Genomic DNA, 23,473 nt, shown 5'->3' with positions numbered 1-23,473 from the left:
TGTTGTTGCTTAGCAGCCTGCCATGCTCTGCTGACCTTGGGACTTACAATGGACTTAAGTTAACAGCCTGCCATGTGGTTTGGTAACATAGGGACTGTGCCTTTTTATCTGTCAACCTTGGGGCTTCTCAGCCTCAGCAGCCAGCAGCTGTCTGAGTGAAGAAATGCCTCTAGCTCCAGTGGGCTGGGAACAGGAGGCAGAGCTAGACCCTAAGGTTGAGGGGCTTTCACCCAGTCCCTAGAGCTTGGCACTTTGAACTTGGACTTAAAGCCTCCAAATTGTAAGAATAAACTCCTATTTGTTAAGACCATCCCATTTGTGGTATGATTCCTGTCAGAGCGTCACTAGGTAACCAGAACATACACCAAAGAGAATAAAGTGTTTAACACCTTCAAATACTGGTTTTATATATGCATTATAATGGCTGGGACAGACGCATCTCTGTCTATCCCAAAGGAAAACCACACGTCTCTTTCAGGTGAAGATATGATTGCATGTATAAAAGGCTTGCACTAAAATTAAGTCCTTTATCATCCAAATTTTCTCAATTATTAATATACTAGACAGCTGCAGTAGCTCTAGTAAAAACAGCTGCCAAACTCTTCCAAAAGTCAAAGCAGCTACGAGAGGTCTGCCTGGGGACTTTCCTGGGTAAGAAGTGGTTGGTCTCTGGATCAAACAAAATGAAACAAAACCTCCAGTGGAACAAATCAACTAAAAAGAGAAGCTCATTTCAGAATGTAACTAGAAAATGACCGTCATCCCCCCCACACACACACACACTCATACCTTCCTACTACTTTATAATAGAAAGGGTTTTGTGCATGAAAAAAAGTTACTAAAAAGGCTGCCTATGTGCCCAATTCACTGGGATAAACACCTCAGAAAATTAAACAGCAAACCGAAGGAATGTCAATCACTTTGGTGTATTCTGGAATGAGAAGTATCAAACTGTGCCTACTAAAGAGGAGTTAGAGAGACAATTTATGCTTTTTTTAGATTTCTGGAAGCAAATTAATGTCCAGCAAGACAAGGAGCCCTCAAGTTGCCCCTTCTTATTTTGAACAGATATTAATTTTGTTTTTTGTTTTAATAAGACTGGTAATACACATTTTTTATGTACATACAGATACTTGAAAAATGTTTTGGAATGAAAAACTAAGTGCAGAGAGCATCACAATTCAATGTTTTCTGAATTCAACAATGATCATGAATTTGAATTCAAAGACTATGTGCAGGACATGCAACAAGAAAAGAACAGATTTAAAAAGATCAATTTTATTTTACATTTAAAAAAAATAAAAAAGAGAGCTTTACTATCCTAGTTTAAATGGATCACATCAGAAAGAAGAACACTTGTCAAGGTTTTGTTGAGAATGGTTTGGATGGGACTACATTTCACCTTTTCCTGTCACAGTTCTCATTGCATGTCATTGTAATCTTTAAAGGTAATCACACTACATGTCCCAGTTTCTGAGGGGTAAAATACCATCACTCCATCTGTGTCTCAGCACCACACACAGAGGAATTGTTGTGGGTCTTCGGGGAGGCAGAATGAGTCATAACAGTCCAAGTCCTAAACAAGTATATGTTTGTACCAGTTCTGCATAATTTGTTCCTAAGAGCAAGAACCATATTTCATTTTTGCTGTCTTACAATCTACGTAAAAATCACAGCCATTTTTCAAGAAACACCAACAAATGTCAGGGAAGCAGACCATGGCTACTTGGAAATGTCTGTTAGTTTATTAATGCAATCCCCTTCTGGTGTGAATGTTTTCAAAACAGTCAATGTCATTTAGAGGCAGGGCTTACTAATAGAACATAAATACTCCCTGTGTACCACTTACCATTTGCGATCTGTTCTTTGGACAGCCATTGATGTCTTCAATCTTTTCATTTGCTGAAAAGGAAATACAAGTTAGAAAAATAAATAATCACCAGAGAGACACTTTGAATAGAGATGCTCAGGACACTTGAGGCCACCCAAGTCCTAAGGCCCTTACTGAGGTTTGTCCAGTCAATGCAGGCATGTGAAATACGGAGACACATCTAGGAAGCTTCAGGACTTACTCATCATGCTGCCGTCCTCCAGGGACAGCTGGAGCAAGGTTGTCATCATCTAACACAGAGACAACTGCATTGACAACAGTCTTGGAGTGATGGGGCATCGTGGAAAGCTTTGGAGACTAGGAAAGAGAGTCAGCTGTGACTGTGCTTTAGGACCTCAGAAAGGTAACTCCAACTGCAACCTCTCATAAAACATGTAATAGTTCAGAGTGGTGAGTCCACATAAAACTCAGCTCCTGAGACAAAAGCCACAAATGATAGCATCTCCCTCCATCTTTAGCCAGAAATAACTAATATCATTCTTGTTTGTCCTAATATTATTCCCAAATGTGGCAGCAAATGAGAAAAATGAGATGTTGAGCCTTTAAAATGGCTTGTCCAACACCACAGAGTAAGTCCAAATTAGATCTGGAACACACATTCTTGAAACGATAATAGCACCTAGCTAGGTAGAAAAGTGATGAAAGAAATTACATTGAATTAACTGGAAAGCAAAGGCCAATAGCAGGGGGGAAAGGCCTAGCCTTCCATGATGAATGCATTTTGTCCTAAGTGTGGGGGAATCCTTGGCAAAACACAACCCAAGATATCTAAGCAGAAGATGGGTTTGCGAAAGCAATGGTATAAGAAAAGCCACGTAGATGATGCTGAAAGTGCTGCCTTTGGAGACAGACACCCCACATTTGAATCTCAGCTCTACAGCTCCTTGGCTGTATGGTCTTGGGCATGTCACTCAACCTCTCTGAGCCAAAGTTTCCTAATGTATAATATGGAGCTGACACTAGCTATTTCAAAGGATGAGCTTTAAGAAAGATCTATGATGCCAATGAAATGCTTAGCAGACAATATGTATTCTATAAATAGTAACGACTCATAGAGTCAAGTCCCTGTGTGTCAGAGCAGAACTGGGCTCCATAGGGTTTTCACAGCTGGTTTTTCAGAAGCAGATCACTAGGCCTTTCTTCCAAGGAGCCTCTGAGTAGACTCAAACTTCTAACCTTTTGTTAACTGAGTAACTGCACTACCTATGGACTCCCCATAATTGGTAGATATCATTCACCCTGTAATACATATTCTCATCATCTTTATAAATTATATAAGAGTTTTAAAATTTTTGATATCTTCATATTCTTTCATTTTTATCTAAGTTAAGTCCAGAAACTAAGCTAGGATCTCATAGTAAAGAACTAAGGATTTGCCTCCTTTGTGAAGCCTTTATTAACTCCCTCTCCAACTCTCCACCCCAGAAAGATAAGGCACTCAGGTCTCCTCACAGCATCCAGTACCAACCTCTATTTGGCACTTAATCATTACTACCTTTCTTTTCTTGTCTCTCCTAACTATGATGTGAGAACTTTGCGGACAAGTAGGTTTTCTTTTTCACACTTGCATCCCTAGGGCTCAATAAGAGCTTGCAAAATTGAATTCCAAAAAATATCTCACATCAGATTTTAATGAATTTGATGCCTAAAACATCCTGGAGGAAAAATACATTAAGACCTCCTGGGAAAGGTTAAGAGAATCAGAGTGTCCCAAGCCTGTACATTTTAGAACACCCTGAACATAGCTCACCATTAACTCCATTGGATTTATTTTTCTCTATAGCATTTTGACTGCTAACCAGAAGGCTGGTGGTTCAAACCCACCAGCCACTCCTCGGAAGGAAGATTGGGCAATCTATTTCTGTAGTGATACCGCCTTGGAAACCCAAGGAGGGGTTTCTGTGTGTTGGATCCAACTCAAAGGCAGTGAGTCTTTTTTTTATATCGCATTTCTATCTTAGGAGAAATGAAAAATAAGAAAGCAAACAGGAAACTATTTAAAAATCCAATCACTTTGATGAGAGCCAGGACAAGAACAGATATATGCACACTCATGTCCATCACAGCACTATTTACAATAGCAAAAAGATGGAAACATCCTACATGCCCATCAACAGAAGAATGGATAAGCAAACTATGGTGCATACACCCAATGGAATGCTATGCAACACTAAAGAATAATGTAGAATCTGTAAAATACCACCTAACATGGATAAACTTGGAGGACATTATGCTGAGTGAAATAAGTTAATCACAGAAGGACAAATATAGTATTAGTTCATTATTGTAAAAAGTCAAGAAAAGGTTTATATATAGAAGAAAACTTTCTTTGTTGGTTGACGGGGAGGGGAGGGAACACTGCAAAAAAAAAAAAAAAAAAGAAAAAGCTTTGACCCATGTCACTTTAATTTTGTGTATCTCACTGTATGTAAATTACATTTCAATAAAGTGTATTTAAAAATCCAATCACTTTGAGACAGTCTGGTTAGTGTATGTTCAGACTAATCTCTAACTTCTTTAGAACTTGCCCAAAGTAATAGTTGTTCAGGATTATGACCCACTTGTGAAGTACTCAACCTTCAGAGGGTGTACTAAGTGTTCTCAACTCTGCTTAAGACAAGAATGCTGGGATGAGTATTTTCAAAAGCTCTTTCACCTGCTCCCCCAATCCCTAAAAAGTTATCTTGCTGTCCTTGTTAACTGCCACCAAGCCAGCCTTCAAGTTATGGTGACCCTGTGCACAACTGGATCAGACCACCATGATCCCCAGGGCTTTCATTTGCTGATTGTCGGACAGACCAGCAGGCCTGTCTTCCTAGCCCATTTTAGTCTGGAAGTTCTGCTGAAACCTGTTCAGCATCATAACAACACGCAGGCCTGCTCTGGCAGATGGGTGGTGACTGCATGGGAGGTGCATTGGCTGGGAATCAAAACCTCGGTCTTCTGCATGGAAGGCAAGAATTCTACTACTAAATCACCAACACCCCAAAAAGGTATCTTAAAGCCCTTAAAAAGCACATAAAAGATGCTCAATGACTGGGGGGTGGGGTGGACATGGGAGAGAAAGACACAGGGAAGAGGTCACTATGAGGAGGAAGTGAGAAGAGAGCTGTTACATTGTGGGGAATGGCAGTCAATGTCATAAAACAAAATGTGTATGAACTGATGTATGGAAAATGAATTTGCTCTGTAAACTCACCCAAATCACAACTGAGAAAAAAATTATATATATATATATATATATATATATATATATATATATATCATAAAAAAAAAAAAAAAAAAAGATCCTCAATGAATGGGATGACTCGTAGATATTTGTTTTTCAGTTCACCAGAAAATACAATTAAAGCCCGAATATATCACTAGCGTGTAAACTTCACAAAAACACAGACTTTTGTCTGCATTGTTAACTACTATACCTTCAGAGCTTAGGCTAAGTACCTGGCACACAACAGTCACTCAATAAATATTTACTGAACGGTAGGTAGTAAGGAGTGAGTGTTCTGAACATTTCAATGAACAAAAATTTCACTGCCTATTTTAAGGCAGCTATCCATCTTTCCCTTGTAAAGCTATCCATCTTTTCCCTTGTAAATTCAGGTTTCCCTACTGAAGACGAAAGGAAGGCAGACCCTTGACACATGGCAGTCTTTCATATGTAGGAAATTGTGGCAGGCATGAACTCTGACCTTGGATTTTGATAGTCAATCTCCAAGAATAAACACATGGCTTTTGAGATCAAGGCTATTCAAGGTGTTTTCCAATCAGATACTCACGACAGTCAAAGCCATAAGTCACCAGATTCTGATCGATACCCAGCCCGGCATGAGGTCATTAGTCCTCATTACAGGAAGGATGGATAACTGCGATCTTGAGAAGTCATTTGGGAAATTTTAAAGATTCTCTATATGCCATCTGGATACACAGAACCAAAGGATTTGGCCTAATTATTCCTCTAATGACTAGCTCTTTTCATGGTCTGTCACCTAAACCACAGCCAGGTGCTTCTGAATTCAACTATGGCAATTCCTCCATAAGCCGAATGCTACCATTTTACAACATTCAGAATAAGTCAGTGGGGTGAAGCATGTTTGTGATTGCTGTAAAGAGCACATGCAGGAAAAGAGACAAATAAATGACTGGGCCCAGACTCAAAATAAGTGCTTAATAAAAACGCAAAACAAGCCAAGGGCCTCGAAGTTTCCAATTGCACATAATTTAAATACTTTTACTTAGATTCACAAGAATTTCTATGGTTGTCATAAATACTTATACAATTATAGCAGCTCTGCTGCTGGTAAGAAGGGAAAAGAATTGGTCTTGAGAGCTAAATTTATTAACTCAGAGCAGGGGGCTTTTGGCAGGAGCCCAACAGCAGATAGCCAAAGCAGTAAAGGCATTTGTCCCCAAAGTCCTCAACTTTGATTAAAATCAGCATCACTAAATACCAATGGTAATTTATTTATCCCACACCCTTCAAGACATTCTTAGCTCAACTAATGGGGTAACCTATCTGCACACACGATGACAAGTTAGTGATTGGAGAGCATCAATGCACTTTTTGAATACAAAGAGTGGCATCAAGCTCATTATTTTACTAACGACCTCTTCTGAAGGGTTCAGAGCGTTTCAACAGCCCATGCATCTGTTTATTCACAGCCCTGGCAGGTGGCAGTCCTGATGATAGGAAGAGAAAGAAACTGACCACCCAAAAAGTAAATGACTTACCCAAAGTCACACATGGTAACAGGTCATCAGTGGAAAGAAAGCACAGCCCTGCGTGTTGTCTGAATTTCCTGATTGTTTTCAGAGGTAGAAAATAAGCTATCAACTCTTTTTACCTCTAACAGGAAATCTCCTCTCTCTTCTCTCCAATCGTCTTTTGTTTTTCCTCTTTCTCTCCCTGTCTCCCCCTCCCTCCCCTCCCCTCTTTCCTCCCTTCCCTTCTCTCTCTTTCCCCCACTTCAACCCCTTCTGGCACCCACCCTGAGTGACAGCAATGTAAGCAGAAGGAAGAAGACTTGTCTCTCTCTCCATGCTGCTTATCCTGGCCTTGTAAATCTTTCCAATAACTCACGGAGATGGCACAATGATGGGCTGCCAGGCAATTGTCAAATTGGGGCAGCTCGCAACTCAAGAAGATAATCACATTAATAAGAGGTTGAACACAGAGACCCAACTCTCAGCACCAAAGGAAAGGCACCGCCATGTAGCAGTAAATGATCCATTTTCTGCCTACAAGGCAGAAGTCAAGGTCAGAAAAGTGTGGGCCCCAAACAATCCCTCAATCTAGCAGAGGTCCAGCTCCAGGGGTGCCTGGGATAACAATGCTTTGGAACAATGCATCTGAAAAGCATTTCAGGTTTTCTTTGAAGTCACACATTTGATCATGTCACTCTCCAGCCTGAAAATCAACTCTGCAACCACTGGCCTGTGTTCTTAGGTGAAAGCCCAGATTTCACTGTCATGTACCTTGTGGTCCTGCCTTATTTTGCTTTGCTGACCCTCTGACTTTCTAGCCTCCGGCCTTTCTATAGGCTGTTTCCTCCTCTAGAAATGCCCTCCCTCACCCCTGTCTGAAGAGCTCTTGTAGCATAGTGCCTAAGGTATTTGACTGCTAACCAGTAGGCTGGTAGTTCAAACCCACCAGCCACTCCTTAGAAGGAAGACTGGGCAATCCATTTCCATAGTGATCCCACCTCGGAAACCCAAGGAAGGGTTGCTATGAGTCGGATCTGACTCAATGGCAGTGAGTTTGGTTTTTTGGTACCCCTGTTTGCTACACCTAGCTAACTCTTACTTAAATTTGAGGTCTTGGCTTTAAGGCAAATTCTTTGAGGAAACTTTTCCTGCCTTCCACCCTCATTACACCAGACTCCAGCATGGGGCAGGTCTCATAGTACTGGTCCTTAACCATGTTGTGCCATCTACTCCCTGGCCTCGAAACAGAGGACTTAGAAAGGACAACCTCACTATCTGCAAATCTCTCATGGGCTTTCATTCACCTTTATTTTGAAATAAACTCAAACTTACAGAAAAGTTACAAGAATAATAAAAAGACTCCCCACATAACTTTTGCCCATCCTCATTTTTTTTTGTCCTCTATTTGTACACATATTATAATTTACTTTTTCTGAAACATTTTAGATAGGCTGCATGAGTCATGCCCCTTCACCCCTATAACAAAGATAATCTCTTTCACGGCACAGTTATCAATTCAAGAAAATTAACACTGATACAATTTCAATATTCCAATTTTGTCAACTGACTCAAATGTCTTTTGAAACATGTTATTCTCCAGTATAGGATTCAGTCCAGGAGCATGAGGTACATGTAGCTGACAAGTCTCTTTAGTCTCTTATTCTGGAACAGTGTCTCAGTCTTTCTTTGTCTTTTGCAACACTGATATTTTTTAAGAATACAGGCCAGTTTTTTATAGACTGTTCCACAAATTGGGCATGTCTCTCAGTTGCCTTGTGATTAGTGTCAACTTTTCCATCCCCGACTGGAATACAGTATAAGTGATGCTCTATTCTTAACAGAGTATCACATCTGGAAGCCTCTAACACCCATCTGTCCCTCACCTGTGAGGCAATTGTTAGCACCTGGTCAAGGTGTTTCGGGATTCTCTCCCAAGTGGTTCCTATTTTTCCCCTTGGCAGCTAATAAGCAATCAGTGCAGAGATGCTTTGAGATCATGCAAATATCCTGCTACTTGTATCTCCTCTACATTATACCAAAAACCAAACTCACTGCCATCGAGTCGGTGCCAACTCATAGTGACCCCTCCTTGGGTTTCCGAGAAAGTATCACTACGGAAGTAGATTGCCCAACCTTCTTTCTGAGGAGTGGATGGTCGATTTACTGCCAGCCTTCTGGTTAGCAGTCAAATGCTGTAGGCACTATGCTACCAGTGCTCCCATCTCTACATTATAGCATCCATTTATGATTTTTAAAAATATATTTTTTTATCATATTTTTGGTGAAAGTATGTACAGCAAAACAGGTTCCCATTCAATAATTTCTACACAAAACGTTCAGCGACATTGGTTACATTCTCCAGTTTGTGTCCACATTCTCATTATTTCCTTTCTAGGTGTTTCACTGCCATTAACTTAGTCTCTCTGCCCCCAAACTTCCCTGTATGCTTTAGGGTTAACTGTTGTCCATTTGGTCACATATGGATAATTTTTCAGAAGTCTATAGTTCTCAATTGGAAGGAAGATGGGGCAATCTACTTCCGTAGTGATACTGCCTCGGAAACCCAAGGAGGGGTCGCTATGAGTCGGGTCCGATTTGACAGCACATGACAACAAGAATAGTTCCCAAAGGTGAAATTCTTTACTTTTTGAGCTAACCTGCTATTTAGTTAAAAAGTGATTCCAGGGGATAGTTTTTGCTGAAGATTTAAAGAGTATTTCAGGGCAATAGTCTCAGGGACCACGGAACTAATTTTTACTATGATGTTTGCACTCCCCCCCCACACACACACACACATTTCTCTCTCAGTGTTCTCATATGGGTTTCTTCTGCTCGTATGGGTGAGCCCCCTTTTCCCTCTAACTTGTTATCACTATGGACTAGTAGATTCCTATTTAATTAATGGTTATAATCCATTACTATCCTGAATTTGTGTGTGTGTGTGCATGTGCACGTGTGTTCTCATTGTCACACATTAGATTGTTCTTTGTAGCCCTGGAAGGCAGAACTACTACAAATAGGGACCCATCACCAGCAGGGCTGATTGTGATTTCATGAAGAAGACTTTTTGAAGGATTCTAATTCTCCATTATTAGAACTAGCTGCTTGAAGAGGAAGTAAACTGTCCATCATAGGAGGTATTTAGGTAGAGAATATTGACTGCTTTTCACAGAAAAAAATTCATGCCAACAGGTGAGGCTTTTAAAGATTCCTTCAAAGCTTGACAGTTGAGAACTGCAGAAGAAACCTGGAGAGGAGGAGGGTGGGGGGGGGTGATTTAGAAGAATGTTAACTGCTGAGGAGGTGAAACAACCAGACCACCTGCTGGAGACCATCCAACCCAGGCTTGCAGCCATGGTCTATAGTCAAATGAAATCCTTCCTTGACTCTAATCCTCTCAACTTCTCCTGAACATCCTCACATGTCAGGCACCAGGCTAAATTATATGAACTCAGAAATGACAATAGAGACTCAGGCCTAGAGAAGACCAAGTAGTAATATAGCAGCTAGTGATACCGCCTCAGAAACCCAAGGAGGGGTCGCTATGAGTCGGGGCCAACTCGACGGCACATAACAACAACAACAGTGAAATGACAGAGGAGCATCCCTCCAGCTCTGGCTAGGGGAACTAGAAAAGGCATCAGAGAAATGGGCTTTTCAGGAATAAGTAAGAGCTCACCAGACAAAGAACCCAGCAGCCACCATGACTCTGTCCAGCATAAGATGGAGCCACTAGGACTCTAATTCTGGAGAAATTCTATTGTATGTGTTCTGGTTACCTAGTGCCACTCTGACAAGGAACCACCACAGTATGTGAGTATGTATGTGTATGTATATGTGAGCACATGCATATATATTTGTGAGAATGTGTATATATGTGAATGTATATATATTCTAGGGAAATTATGTATGCATGTATGTATATGTGTATATAAACAAATCTGTGTTGGAAGAAGTGCAGCCAGAATGCTCCTTAGAAACAAGGACAGTGAGATTCATTTCATGTACTTTAGACATGTTATTTGGAGGGACCAGTCCCTGAAGAAGGACATCATGCTTGGTGCAGGGTCAGTGAAAAAGAAGAAAACCATCAACAAAATGGATTGCCACAGTGACTGTAACAATGGGCTCAAACATAGCAGCGATTGTGAGGATGGCACAGGACTAGGCAGTGTTTTATTCTGTTGTACACAGGGTTGTTATGAGTCAGAACTGACTCAACAGCACATAACAACAGCACAACATACACATATATATGTACATGTACATTCACATGCACACATATATACATGTACACATGTATATATTAAATACACGTGCACATGCCAATGTATCTTTTTTCCATTTTTAATGGCACATGTGTTGGGGTAAGCAAGAATTTCAAAAGTGAAAAGTACAACTGGTCAGTAGCACAGCATTTGGCTCAGAAAATACTACTCTCCTTCCTTGCCAAGAGATGCATGTTTGTAAGACACTTTAAGATTACATGCTCTGAACTGGCTGGTAGAAAGAATCTAGAAAAGGAAGTCATGCAAGAGATGACTGAGATTACCTGCCTTCTCAAGTCTCCATTTCCTGGGCCTCTGTTCTCCACACACAAAGAAGGGTGTGGGCCAAGCAGAGTCAAGGCAGCAAGTCATGGACTGACACATCTGGCCTTCCTTGGGAGTCCCTGGCCAGGGTAAGCCACTCCTGGAGGGCTGAGGGAAAGCACCTTGGTGGCCTGGCCTGGGTTCCTGGTACTAACTTGAGCCCTTGGAATTGTGGTTTAGTAGCTCAGGCCCAGAGGAGTCACTGTCTAGGAGGTTCATCTTACCTGAATGGCCTTAGGAAATCATTTTTCTGAGCAGTGGTAAAAACTTTGCCAGTTTATATCTTCGTAACACATTTAGTAAATTCACAACACGCATGCTACCTCTACCATTCACTTCTTTCAAGCCCATGGCAGACATGACTAATGTATCACAACACACTTTGACACTGATACAGAGGCCTTATCATCCTATTATACATACTTTTCCAGGCAGTTGCTACCAAGCGCTATCCAGAAATACTTCATGGTTTCCAAACATAGTTTGTATGTGATACGTAACTTGCTTTTCAATAGGACTGCCAGAAGATCAGACAAAGCAGGCATGGATATCCCCATTTGAAAGCTGGAGAAACAGGCAGCAGAGGTTCAGTGAGTCTCCTGAGATATCATAGCTGGGAGGGGTGGAGCTGGGATGAGAGCAAGGCCTCTCAGTATGATCCTTCCTGTACTTCCTGTCTTGATACCTGTGCTGAATCCTGAGAATGTTCACAGTGGAAATGGAAGCACTCTGCCACAGCCCAAGACGTATTCAAAGTAGGTCCCCATGCTTGATAGGACCCTGCTGAGAGGAACATCAAATCCCAGCTTACACATGAGCCATCACCTCCATGAAGACCCTGCCTGAAAGACGGAACCTTTCTTCTAAGGTTCTGAGCCTTGCACACTTGTCTTTATTCTTAGCAAGCAGCACAATCCCTGGCATGAAGCAGGAGCTAAATAAATGCTGACTGAAGTGAAGGAAGACAGACTTACACTGGGTTCAGTGTTTCTAAATGGCGAGGTGATACAATGCAGCAGATAGAAACAGAAGCTTAGAAGCAGACTCAAAAAACCAAACTCACTGCCATTGAGTCAATTCTGACTCATAGTGACCCCCACTGGGTTTCCAAGGCTGTAAATCTTTATGGAAGCAGACTGCTTCAACTTTCTTCCATGGAGCATCTGGTGGGTACGAACCAACAACCTTTTAGTAAGCAGCCAAATGCCTTAACCACTATACTACCAGAGCTCCTTTAAAAAAAAAAAAAAAACAAACCACTGTCATTAAGTCAAGGCAGTAAATCTTTATGGAAGTAGATTGCCCCATCTTCCTTCCACAGAGTGGCTGGTGGGTTTGAACCTCCAACCTTCTGAGTAGCAATCAAATGCCTTAGGCACTGTGCCACCAGAATTCCTTAGAAGCAGAATGAACCAAAAACCAAACCAAACCCACTACCATCGAGTCGATTCTGACTCACAGTGACCCCCATTAGGTTTCTAAGGTGGTAAATCTCCCTTCCAAAGAGCAGCTGGTGGGTTTGAACCACCAACCTTCCAGTTAGCAGTCAAATGCCTTAGGCATTGCTCCATCAGAGATCCTTTAGAAGAAGACTAGTCATGTAATAATGGGCTACTGAGACTCACTGAACGTCAGTTTCTTCATCTGAAAAATGAGGAGAATACTACCTACTCCTTGGGACTGTTGAAGAAATTAAATGAGAGAAAATGTTAAACGAGCTTGGTAGAAGTGAGGATGAGTACCACAAGGAAGAGGAGGAAAAGGAAGAAGAGTAGTGGGACAACCAGACTTCAGGGCGACCCCCAAAGATCCCCATGCTCTGTGTCCATACCCTTGTATAACCTCCTACCCATGTACACAGGCGTGACCTGTGACTTGCTTGTAACCAACAGAACAGGGCAACAGTGATGGAATATCACTCCCATGACATAACACAACCATGAGGATGACATGCTGTCACCTTCATCATTATTTTTCTGATCTGTCTTGCTAACAGGCTTGTTCTAAAAATTTTCTCTCCTGCTGGCATTGAACAAGTGCCATGTTGGGAGGCCTACCTGGCAAGGAGCTGGGGGCAGCCTCCACCCTGTGAGAAGCCAGAGCAAGCCCCTACTCCCACAACTGTAAGAAAATAAATTCTGCCAACAACCTGAGTAAGCCTTGCAGCCTTGATTGCAACCTGGTGGGGCACCCAGCTAAGCCAACCTGACTCACAGAAATGGAGCAATAACAAAGGTGTGTTGTTTTAAGCCGCTAAGTTTGTAATGATTTGTTACACAGCAATAGAAAACTAATACAGGGTGGGGCAGGTTTGAAGAGAAGAAGGATCAATGGAAGTTTTAAGAAATCAATCTTAGGCCAGCAGGGAACTTTCTTTCTCTTTGGCGGTGACAGTCCAAAATTTTAGCTAAAGCCAGCCTGTGTTTTCAGGTAGAATCTCCACAGATTTGAGCAGTGCAGCAACTATGAAAGGCCACGTCTCACACTTAAGCAATTTTCCCACAACATATGTTTGAGAGGCTGGGGCATCTCTTTCTCCATGTGCCTTCTTTCTTGGCATGAGTCATCTGTTACAGCTGCCAGTGACAACAATCAGCCTAATGCGGCCCTAATTGACCTTCTGCCTCCTCTATCTCTGGCAGGGCCACTGGGGCACTTCCCATCAGGCCCAAGGCAACGTGGTGCCCAGCCTGCCTGCATGCCTTCTCAGGATGAACCCTAGTCCCAGCACATGCCACAGCATTAGGAATTCCACTGCTCAATTCCCTTCCCCCAGTAAGGAAACAAGAACCACCCCTCTCTGGAGCTATATCCTTTGATTTCTCAGACCCAATTAGAGCTGGCAGGATTAAACCCGCTCCAAGTTTGATTTTTTGAAATATTTCCAGAATAATAAATAAAAAAGTATGAGGCTGGGGAAAGAGAGCCAGAAAGATAGTATTTAAAAAAAAAAAAAAAAAACCTCACTGTCATCGTGTCAAATCCGAAATAGCAAACCCTCCTTGGGTTTCTGAGGCAGTATCTCTACGGAAATAGATGGCCCAATTGTCCTTCTGAGGAGTGGCTGGTGGGTTTGAACCAGCAGTCTTCTGCTTAGCAATCAAATGCGTTAGGCACTATACCACCAGAACTCCCAGAAGTAGAAGGCAAAAAAGAGAGCAAAGACATCCTCCCCCAAAACCATCAGCATCTCCCTCTGACCTTGGCCAGTCTGTCTTCTGAGAGGATCGAGATGAGCTTGCTCTATACATGTGGGATCTTATCAGAAAAAGTGAGCTGATACCCACACTGTCTGAGCACCAATTTAGAAAAAGAAATTGTCAACACATGTGACAGAAACACTGCTTGTTTTAAGATTTCAGTGTTTCCTCCCGCTCACCCCATTCAACCCCTTCTGGACTGATCTTAGCTGTAAATCATCAATCCCCAACATTTAAAATCTGCTCTTACCCACAACCTGGATGATCTGGGCCAGGAGGACACCATCTGTCACATCTTGCTGGAGATCCTTGATGAGACGTTTGTGGCCTGATTTGGCTAGATAATGATTGGCCCAGTCCGTGTAGATCTGCAAGACAGCAAACAGGCAAAGTTAGGAACCCAGTGGGACTCCATGTCTGGGTCTGAGGCAGCTGCCTGGGCTGCGAGACACCATTAACATTCAGTACATTGTGCCGAGCGGGCATTCAGCTGCCCTCACTGAGCTCTAGCCTATTGAGCAATCTGCCGTCAAGGCGCAGGGAGAGGGAAAGAAAGCTTCAAACATGCAAAAGCCTGAATGGGACAGGGGACATGGAACTAAACAGTCTGCCCTGGGCTGCTTTGAGAGGCTACAGCTCAAAATGCAAGCTAAGTCTCCCACCACCCCACCCCTTCTCATCTTTTTCTCTTTATTGAGAAAACGTATGGGGAAGTTACCACCCAAAAGGCATCTCTTAATGGGCCATTTGAGAGTAAGGAGAGCTATTGAGGAAGTCTGAGTTCTCTGGAGCCTGTGTCCCTTGTAAAGAAGCAAAGTACTAAAACACAGACGCTTCAATTACTAGTGTGAGTGGAGTTATCTATGGCCACACAATGTAATCCGTTTAATTTAAAAGGCAAGCATCATTTCCACTATTGGGATTCAGTGAATAAAACTCAGCAAATTCCAACAGCTTTAAATACAACACTGGTGTGCAGAGCACCCTGGAAGGCGGAGGCTGGGTCACCGATGGGAACAGAAAGGCAGAAGTCTTGGGGAATCTATCAGACTTCTTCCTCTTGGTCACAGAATCATTAGCACAAGAGAATATTTTCTTCCAAACAGACCAACGAGCATGAGAAAACTCTGTTCTGAAAACTTTCTCCCAAACTGGCAAAGGTCAAAAACAAACAAAACAAATCAAAACCTTCCCATTGGTTCTGAGTTTTAAATTCCATGTATGAATATGTGGTGTGTGTGTTAGGCTCTGTGCATAAGCACCTTTTTTTCCTCTCCTTCAGAGTGATAGAAGGAGCTCTGGTAGCACAGTAGGAGCTCTGGTAGCATAGTGCCTAAAGCATTTGACTGCTAACCAGAAGGCTGGAAGTTCAAACCCACCAGCCACTCCTCGGAAGCAAGACTAGGCAATCTACTTCTGTAAAGATTTACTGCCTCAAAAATCCAATGGAGGTCGCTATATGTTGCGATTGACTCAATGGGAGTGGGTTTTGTTCTTTTGGTTTTCAGAGTGATATGGACAAACTAGTGCTCAAAAAGAGAACTATGCCACTTAACTGGTCTGTATATTAGCAGCAGAAGGTTTACATATTAATCAACATGAGCAAAACCAAACCAAACCTGTTGCCATCAAAGTAATTGTGACTCACACCAATCCTATGAGACAGAGTAGAACTGTAATTTTTATGGAAGCAGACTGCCATATCTTTCTCCTGTGGAGTGGCCAGTGGGTTCAAACTGCTAGCCTTTTGGTTAGCAGCCAAGCACTTAACCACTGCACTACCAAGGTCCCTTAATCAACAAGGCATTTCCACCAAAATGATCAGGTTTATCATTGCATCTCTACCAGCAGACTGGCTCTGAAAATTCCATTTGACTCATAGCAGTGGAGTCCCTGAGTGGTGCAAATAATTAACATGCTCAGCTGCTAAAGGAAACGTTGGAGGTTCAAGTCCACCTAGAGGCACCTCAGAAGAAAGGCATGGTGATCTACTTCCAAAAAATCAGCCAATGAAAACCCAATGGAGCACAGTTCTACTACGACACACATGGGATTGTCATGAGTTGAAGTCAACTCAATGGCAACTCATCTTTTAAAGTATTTTTGAAGAGATAGACATACATCAAGAATGGCCAGCTCTACCTTTGGGTGGAGGTTTGTTAGATAGCATTTCAGTAGAGCTTCCAGACTAAGATGGACTAAGGAGAAAGCCTTGCCCATCTACTTCCAAAATCAGACAATGAAGTCCTATGGATAACAATGGTCCTATCCACAACCATTCACAGGACCAGACAGCATTTTGTTCCATTGTGGATGGGGTAGCCATGAGTCGGGACTGACTTGATGGCAGCTAACACACCACCACAACCCACACTGGAGTCTCTGGATGGTACAAACAATGCTTGGCTGCTACCTGCAAAATCAGAGTCCACCAAGAGGGATCTTGGAAGAAAATCTTGGTGATCTACATCTGAGAACTCTGTGGAGCACAGATATACTCTGACACACAAGTGCTCCATGAGTCACAGCCGACTGACAGCCACTGGCACTGGGTCACACCCACGGTGCTCTCTGAAACCCTGACTGGGCTTTTGACCAGCTACGTCTGAGGGACCATAAAAACATTTCAAAGTTTAAAGCCCAATGCCTCAAGGACTTCAGCTGGGATTTGAAGGGGACATGGATAAGGACACTGCTCTCTTCCTCTATGATTAAGGGCACTTTAGAACAAATAAATCTCTCTAAAACCAGCCCCCCCCCCGCCACTTGAGTGTGTACAATCCAGCAGGAAGTCTAGTTTAAGCAAACTTCTTTCCACAAGCAGACACATACACACATGCACAACGTGGAGTTGTGTTGAGGCCATGGAAGCATCAAGTACACCAGGGAGAAATGATAACATCTGTGGTTTTTTTGGTATGTTGTGCTATTACTGGGTGCCATCCAGTCAGTTGCATCTCACATGAACCCCATGTATAACAGAAAGAAACCTGGCCCAGTCCTGTGCAATCCTCATAGTTGTTGCTTTGTGTTTGAGCCCATTATTGCATCAGTCCATCTTGTTGAGTTTTCCTCTTTTTTGCTGACTCTCTACCAAGCATGATGCCCTTCTCCAGGGATTGGTCTATAGCGGTCAGAGTCTAAAACAAGAACTGCTGAAGAGAACCTTTCTACACCCAACTATTCCAAACAAGAACTCTTCTCTCATCTTTAATCCACCTTCACATCACTCCCAAATTAATCTGCCCAGAGCACAGCTCTAATCTTATCTGTTCAAAAAAACCATCAGTTGTTCCCCATTTCCCACTGAGTTAAGGGCAAACTTCTCACACTGTGATCAAGGCAGTGTCATCATCTACCCTCTGTGCCACAGGGAAGGCACCATGGGTGTGGAAGTGACTTTGGGAAGGGACAGAGTCAAGCTGGCTCTCAAATTGGCAAGTTAATTTCTATTTACGTAATCTTTCCAGACCTCAATGTTATCCTCCTTTAGGGAAGATTATGGCAAATATAATGCAGGAACTGCCCAACTGTGGCAGGGCCAAATACAATTGACCACTTGTTTCTGTAAACAAAGTTTTATTAGCACAGAGCCATGTTCATTTTGTTGTCTAAGGCAGAGTTAAGTCTTGTGACAGAGATACCTTTTGATCCCCAAAGCTTCAAACATTTACTGTCCAGCCCTTTACAGAAAAAGTTTGCCAATCTGTGTTATAAAAACTAAATGAGATAATCTACCTAACACCTACTAAGTTCTCACTAGTAATTATTTCCCTCAGGAAAACTGGACACACTTTGTAATTTCCCATGTCCAAATGCATGCATTAATGTCATTCCTGCTATTCAGTCTCTGCCTGGGGTGACCCTGCCCACCCTTCAAGACTTGGTTCAAATGCCAGTCCCTCTATGAAGTCACTCTTGGTGTCCTGATCCCACCTTCAGTTGTGTATGATCTCAAGACCCCAGAAAATTTGTATGATGGCACCAGCTCACAGCCATGGGCACACCCATCACCCAGCCTCTGGACTTTGGTAAAGACTCTATCTTGCCCATCTTTGCACTCTGGGCATTCCTCACTGGGAGGATGGCATGTGGCACTGCTAAGCAGCTGCTGGGTTGAGCTGAACAGTGAAAGAAACTGATTACACTAGAGACTCAAACAATGTAGGCTCTTAGCAAATCCTCAAACCAGAACCTCTGTATTGATTGAAAGAGGAAGGAGCAGGGAAAATAAATCACAACATAACTCAAGCTCAGTCATCAGGAGCCATCTAACAAGTCATTCATTATCTGGGCTTCCTCCTGACTCCCATGCCTGCACACAGTTCTCAACTTTCTGAAGAGGTGAATCACAGCAAAATATCTAGATTCATTTTTTAAAATTTGTCTTCAAGGGCCATGCTAACCCCTGACATAAATGCGGGCCCATCTCCTTTTGTCCCTGTGGCAACAGCTCTTGCAAGAAAAACCGTTCTTCCAAGTTGCATCCTTGAAAACTAAACTCCCAATATTCCTAATCATCAAAGACAGACTCCATCAGGTTTATCTGCTCAGCAAAAATGGACCAGTGTACATCTCATAGATTTTAAGCTATGGTTAAAGCACACGGGGATTTCTGTCCACATCTCAGTCACCCAGAAGTGATTTCTCTAGAGCCTCTCATTCCCTGAAGTTTTAGAGACTCAAGGGTTGCTATTGCTTTTTCCTTGGTACCTACTGATCCTTGATCCTGGTTTGCCACAGGGACGGTATCTGTGAACTTTCAGTAGACTCCAACATGGTGAATTACAGTAAGAAAGACTAAAACTACTATCGCCACCCCTACCTCAAAGCATCAAATCATTCCCCAGAAGGCTCTATAATCATTTCACATTTATATTGGAAGAGGAGTCCCTGGGTGATGCATACTAGGCTGCTAACCAAAACGTTGGAGGTTTGAGTCCACCCAGAGGTGCCTCGGAAGAAAGTACTGGCCATGCAATTCTGGGAAAAAAAAAAAAAAAAAAAATCATCCACCGAACACCTCAGGGAGCACAGTTCTTCTCTGAAACACATGAGTTGTAATGAGTTGGGATGACTTAAATGGCAACTGGTTTTATGGAAGGAATCAGCTGACAGCCACTTCCCCACTCTGATCACTCCATCTCTCAGAATTCACCTCACTCCCAACTCCTCTAACCCAAGATTCAATGCAATCATTCTCCACTTTCCTGGAGAGCTCTGTGAGGGAGAGCATGCTGTCAAAGGCTTGAAGAGATAAAAGGGGGAAGGCAGGCAAAGACAGCTAAACAGTAAATTAATTTGATTCACTTTATCATTCCTGACAGAATTTCAAGGAATGTGTCATTTGTTTGCTTATAACTTCACATTGTTCCATATCAAACAGGCTGAAATCCAAGGGGAGAAACTTGACAGATCAACTGAAGTAAAAAAACCTGATTATTCATTGTAATAACAGAACTATTAAAAAAAAATACACTGTGTTAATGTTGCTAAGTGTATACTGCAATTAGCTCTCAAACAAAGCAGAATAGCACTTTAAACAAGAAACCCAAGATGAATTCTACAAAACAACTGCACCAAAAGTCCTGGAATGTAGCCAGAATAGCAGAACTATAAATTTGGATCCAGAAGACAATGGATAACATCAACAAAGCAGTTCTGGGAGAAAGAAAATAAAATGTATCTCTTCGAAGGAAATGACAATTTGGAGATTAAAGTAGACCAGTCAGTTAGTGTCTAAGGTGGTTCAGAGTTGATTAATTATAAATTAATTATTAAAAAATTAGCCTCAATTCAAGAAGCCTCATTGTAGACTTTGGTCACGTCATCAATGTAGTATCATGTCTATGACCAAACGGTATGTGACTGAACGGTTTGCTCTGAAGTACAAAAATGATATTGCAACCACAGTGTAGCATGCTTCCCTCATCCTTACTTAAATACCTTAAATATCATAAAGAATGTCACTGATTATCCCACTAGTCACAATTTTTAAAAAATTAAAACACACTATGTAGTCCCTGATTTACAATGTATTCGAGTTACAATGAATTGTACTTACAAGTAACCATCTGCTTTGGTTTTGGTTTTGGACATCTTATTGTTAGTAACAGGAGCCCTGGTGATGCTGTGGTTAAAGCATTGGGCTGCTACCCAAAAGGTTGGCAGTTCAAACCCACCAGCTGCTCCATGGGAGACGGATGAGGCAGTCTGCTTCTGTAAAGATTTACAGCCTTGGAAACTCTATGAGGCAGTTCTATTCTGTTCTATAGGGTCACTATGAGTTGGAATTGACTTGATGGTAATGGGTTTTTATCATTAGTAATATGTACTACATAAAATGTTGCAGCTTATAAATTGCAGATGTTGTCATTCTCATATCAACCCCAAAGACAAAGAAAGATCAGATTTATAACACATTTATACTTTTTTTTAATAAATAGATAAGGATAATAAGAGGCAATAATGAAAAGGGGGAAAAGAAAGAGGCATTCAACTAACATCAGAACCTACTTATGATAGAGTTGTCAGAATGGAACAGAATAGAACCCCAACCAGTGTAAGTCAGGGACTACCTGTGTGTGTTATTAAAGGAACCCTAGTGGCACAGGCTTGGTAGCATAGTGGCTAAGGCACTTGACTGCTAACCAGAAGGCTGGCGGTTCAAACCCACCAGCCACTCCTCGGAAGGAAGATGGGGCAATCTACTTCCATAGTGATACTGCCTTGGAAACCCAAGGAGGGGTTGCTATGAGTTGGGTCTGACTCAATGCCACACAACAACAACAACAGTGGCACAGGAGTTAAGCACTTGCTGCTAACCAAAAGGTTGGTAGTTCAAACCCAACAGCTGCTCTGGAGGAGAAAGATGTGCCAGTTCTACACTGACCTATAGGGTCACTATGAGTCAGAACTGACTATGGCAATAGGTTTGAGTTGCTTTTTACTTGTTATCAAAGGATCCCTGGTGGTGCTCAGGTTAAAGTGCTTGGCTGCCAACCAACAGGTTAGAGGTTCAAACCCACCGGCTGCTCTGTGGGAGAAAAATGTAGCAGTCTGCCTCCATAAATATTACAGTCTAGGAAATCGTATGGGGCAGTCTTACTCTTCTCTATAGGGTCACTATCGGTAGGAATCAATTTGGCAGCACACAACATCACCCCCAATCTTGGCATCATCTTAACTCCTCCCTTCGCCTCTGAGTATTAAGTTAGATGAGTTGCTTAGGGATGTGGTCATGGAAGCACGTGCACTGAGCCAACTTGACCTGAGTACCACCATGTGCTAGGTTTTGCTCGTGCTCCAATCTTGTATAGAATAAAAACTACCATTTGCCAAGTGTCTTGATTCAGAGTTGATTCAGAGAACGCCTTGTAGTATCAAGCCACTTAGGTTCCAAACATGGCTCAATCACTTCCCAGCAGAATTAGAATTATCTTGGGCAAGTTACTTAAACTGTCGCATCTCAGTTTCTTCATCTGTAAAATGCATTAATGACTTCAGGTTATTGTGAGACTGACAAAATCTACACAAAGGTCTTAGAACAATGCCTGACACATAGTAAGGATCAATATGTTCAAAACCCAAACTCATTCCTGTTGCATCGATTCCGACTTATAATGACCATATAGGACAGAGTTTCCACAAATATAAATCTTTATGGAAGCAGACTGCCACATCTTTTTCCCACAGAGCAGCTGGTAGGTTCAAACCACCAACCTTTCAGTTAGTAGCTGAGCACTTAACCACTGTGCCACCAGGGCTCCTTCTCAGTATGTTAGCTGTGATTATCATTACCATAAACATAACAATATAAAATATAATTATGAGAAGTTTACAAACAATGAAGTCCTTTAGTTTTCTCTAACTTACCTGTGAGGAAAGTATTTTTTCCAAATGAGAAATTAAGGCCCTGAGAGTTGAGTGACTTTCTCAGTATCACAAAACAAGTAAGCAGGGTTTGATAGCAATGCCTCTGGATCCTAGTGATACTACAGAGCCAATGAGGGGCCCACGTGGAACTGTGAGCCACAAAGGGTCAAGTGCTACGGCAGTATGGGAAAAGCAGTGGGAGCAAGGCTTACTGCACAATAGCCATCACAGTGTCACCTTCTCCAGACCTTGGGAACAGAGCCAGACCAACAGATCAGGGGGTTTGGGCGGGGGCACTTTCCCATGTCACCAAAGCAGCAGGCAAATATAATTTCACAACACTGTCACTGTAACAAATACAAAAATGCCAATACACAATGTGGAACAAAACTCAAAAGCATTAAAAAAAAGGAGGATCAGGTTTGCTGGTCTGATAGAGCCTGATGGAACCACTGAGACTATTGAAGGGCAGCCTCTAGCTGCCCTTCAGGTCTGGAACTGACCCCACTCCTGTGGCTTCCGGCCAAACAAAAGGCAGGCATATGAGATGAACATTTCCACTAGGTAGATTCACTCCTTGGAGAGAACAATCATGGGAGAATAGAAGGGCTATGAATGCACAGGGAGACAGCTTGGGGGGCAGGAGTGCATGGAGGGATGGACACAGGGAAGTGGTAACTACTGGGAGGAAGTGGGAGGGGAGCTGCTGCATTTGGGTAAATTGTAGTCAATGTCATGAGACAAAGTACATGTGAAATGTTGTAAGGTAAGTGAATTTGCTCTGTAAATTTTCACCCAAATCACAATTAAAGAAAAAAAAAAGGTGAGGGGGGACCAGGTTTGCTGGTCTGATAGAGCCTGATGGAACCACTGAGACTATGGCCCCTAGTTGCCCTTTAGGTCTGGAAGTGAACCCACTCCTGTGGCTTCCAGCCAAACAAAAGACAGGCATATGAGCTGAACATTTATATTAGCTAGATACATTCCTTGGAGAGATCAATAATGAGAGAATAGAAGGGCTGTGTATGCACAGGGAGACAGCTCAGGGGGCAGGAGTTCATGGGATGGAAGGACACAGGGAAAGAGTTAACTATGGAGAGGAAGTGGGAGGGGGCTGATGCCTTGTGGGAAATTTCAGTCAATGGCATGAGACGAAGTATATGTGAGCTGCTGTATGAAAAGTGAATTTGCTCTGCAAACTTTCACCCAAA

At 42.4% G+C, this 23,473-nt stretch overlaps 1 protein-coding gene across 1 annotated transcript in view; it reads right to left on the bottom strand.

Moving 5' to 3' along the window:
• Positions 1-23,473, bottom strand: part of NAV2 (neuron navigator 2) — a 494,616-nt gene that overhangs the window by 321,288 nt on the left and 149,855 nt on the right. The window contains exons 2-3 of the mRNA XM_007955845.2: positions 14,638-14,755; positions 1,850-1,902 (exon numbers count right to left, since the gene is read on the bottom strand). Coding sequence (XP_007954036.1) covers positions 1,850-1,902; positions 14,638-14,755 — 171 coding nt within the window. The remainder of the gene's footprint in view (positions 1-1,849; positions 1,903-14,637; positions 14,756-23,473) is intronic.

The sequence above is a fragment of the Orycteropus afer genome, unplaced genomic scaffold (genome assembly GCF_000298275.1).
Source record: "Orycteropus afer afer isolate SDZICR_OR568_19922 unplaced genomic scaffold, OryAfe1.0 scaffold00014, whole genome shotgun sequence".
Classification (NCBI taxonomy): Eukaryota; Metazoa; Chordata; class Mammalia; order Tubulidentata; family Orycteropodidae; genus Orycteropus; species Orycteropus afer.
The sequence above is the reverse complement of the archived record's forward strand: the minus strand, read 5'-3'. Positions and strand labels throughout refer to the sequence as shown.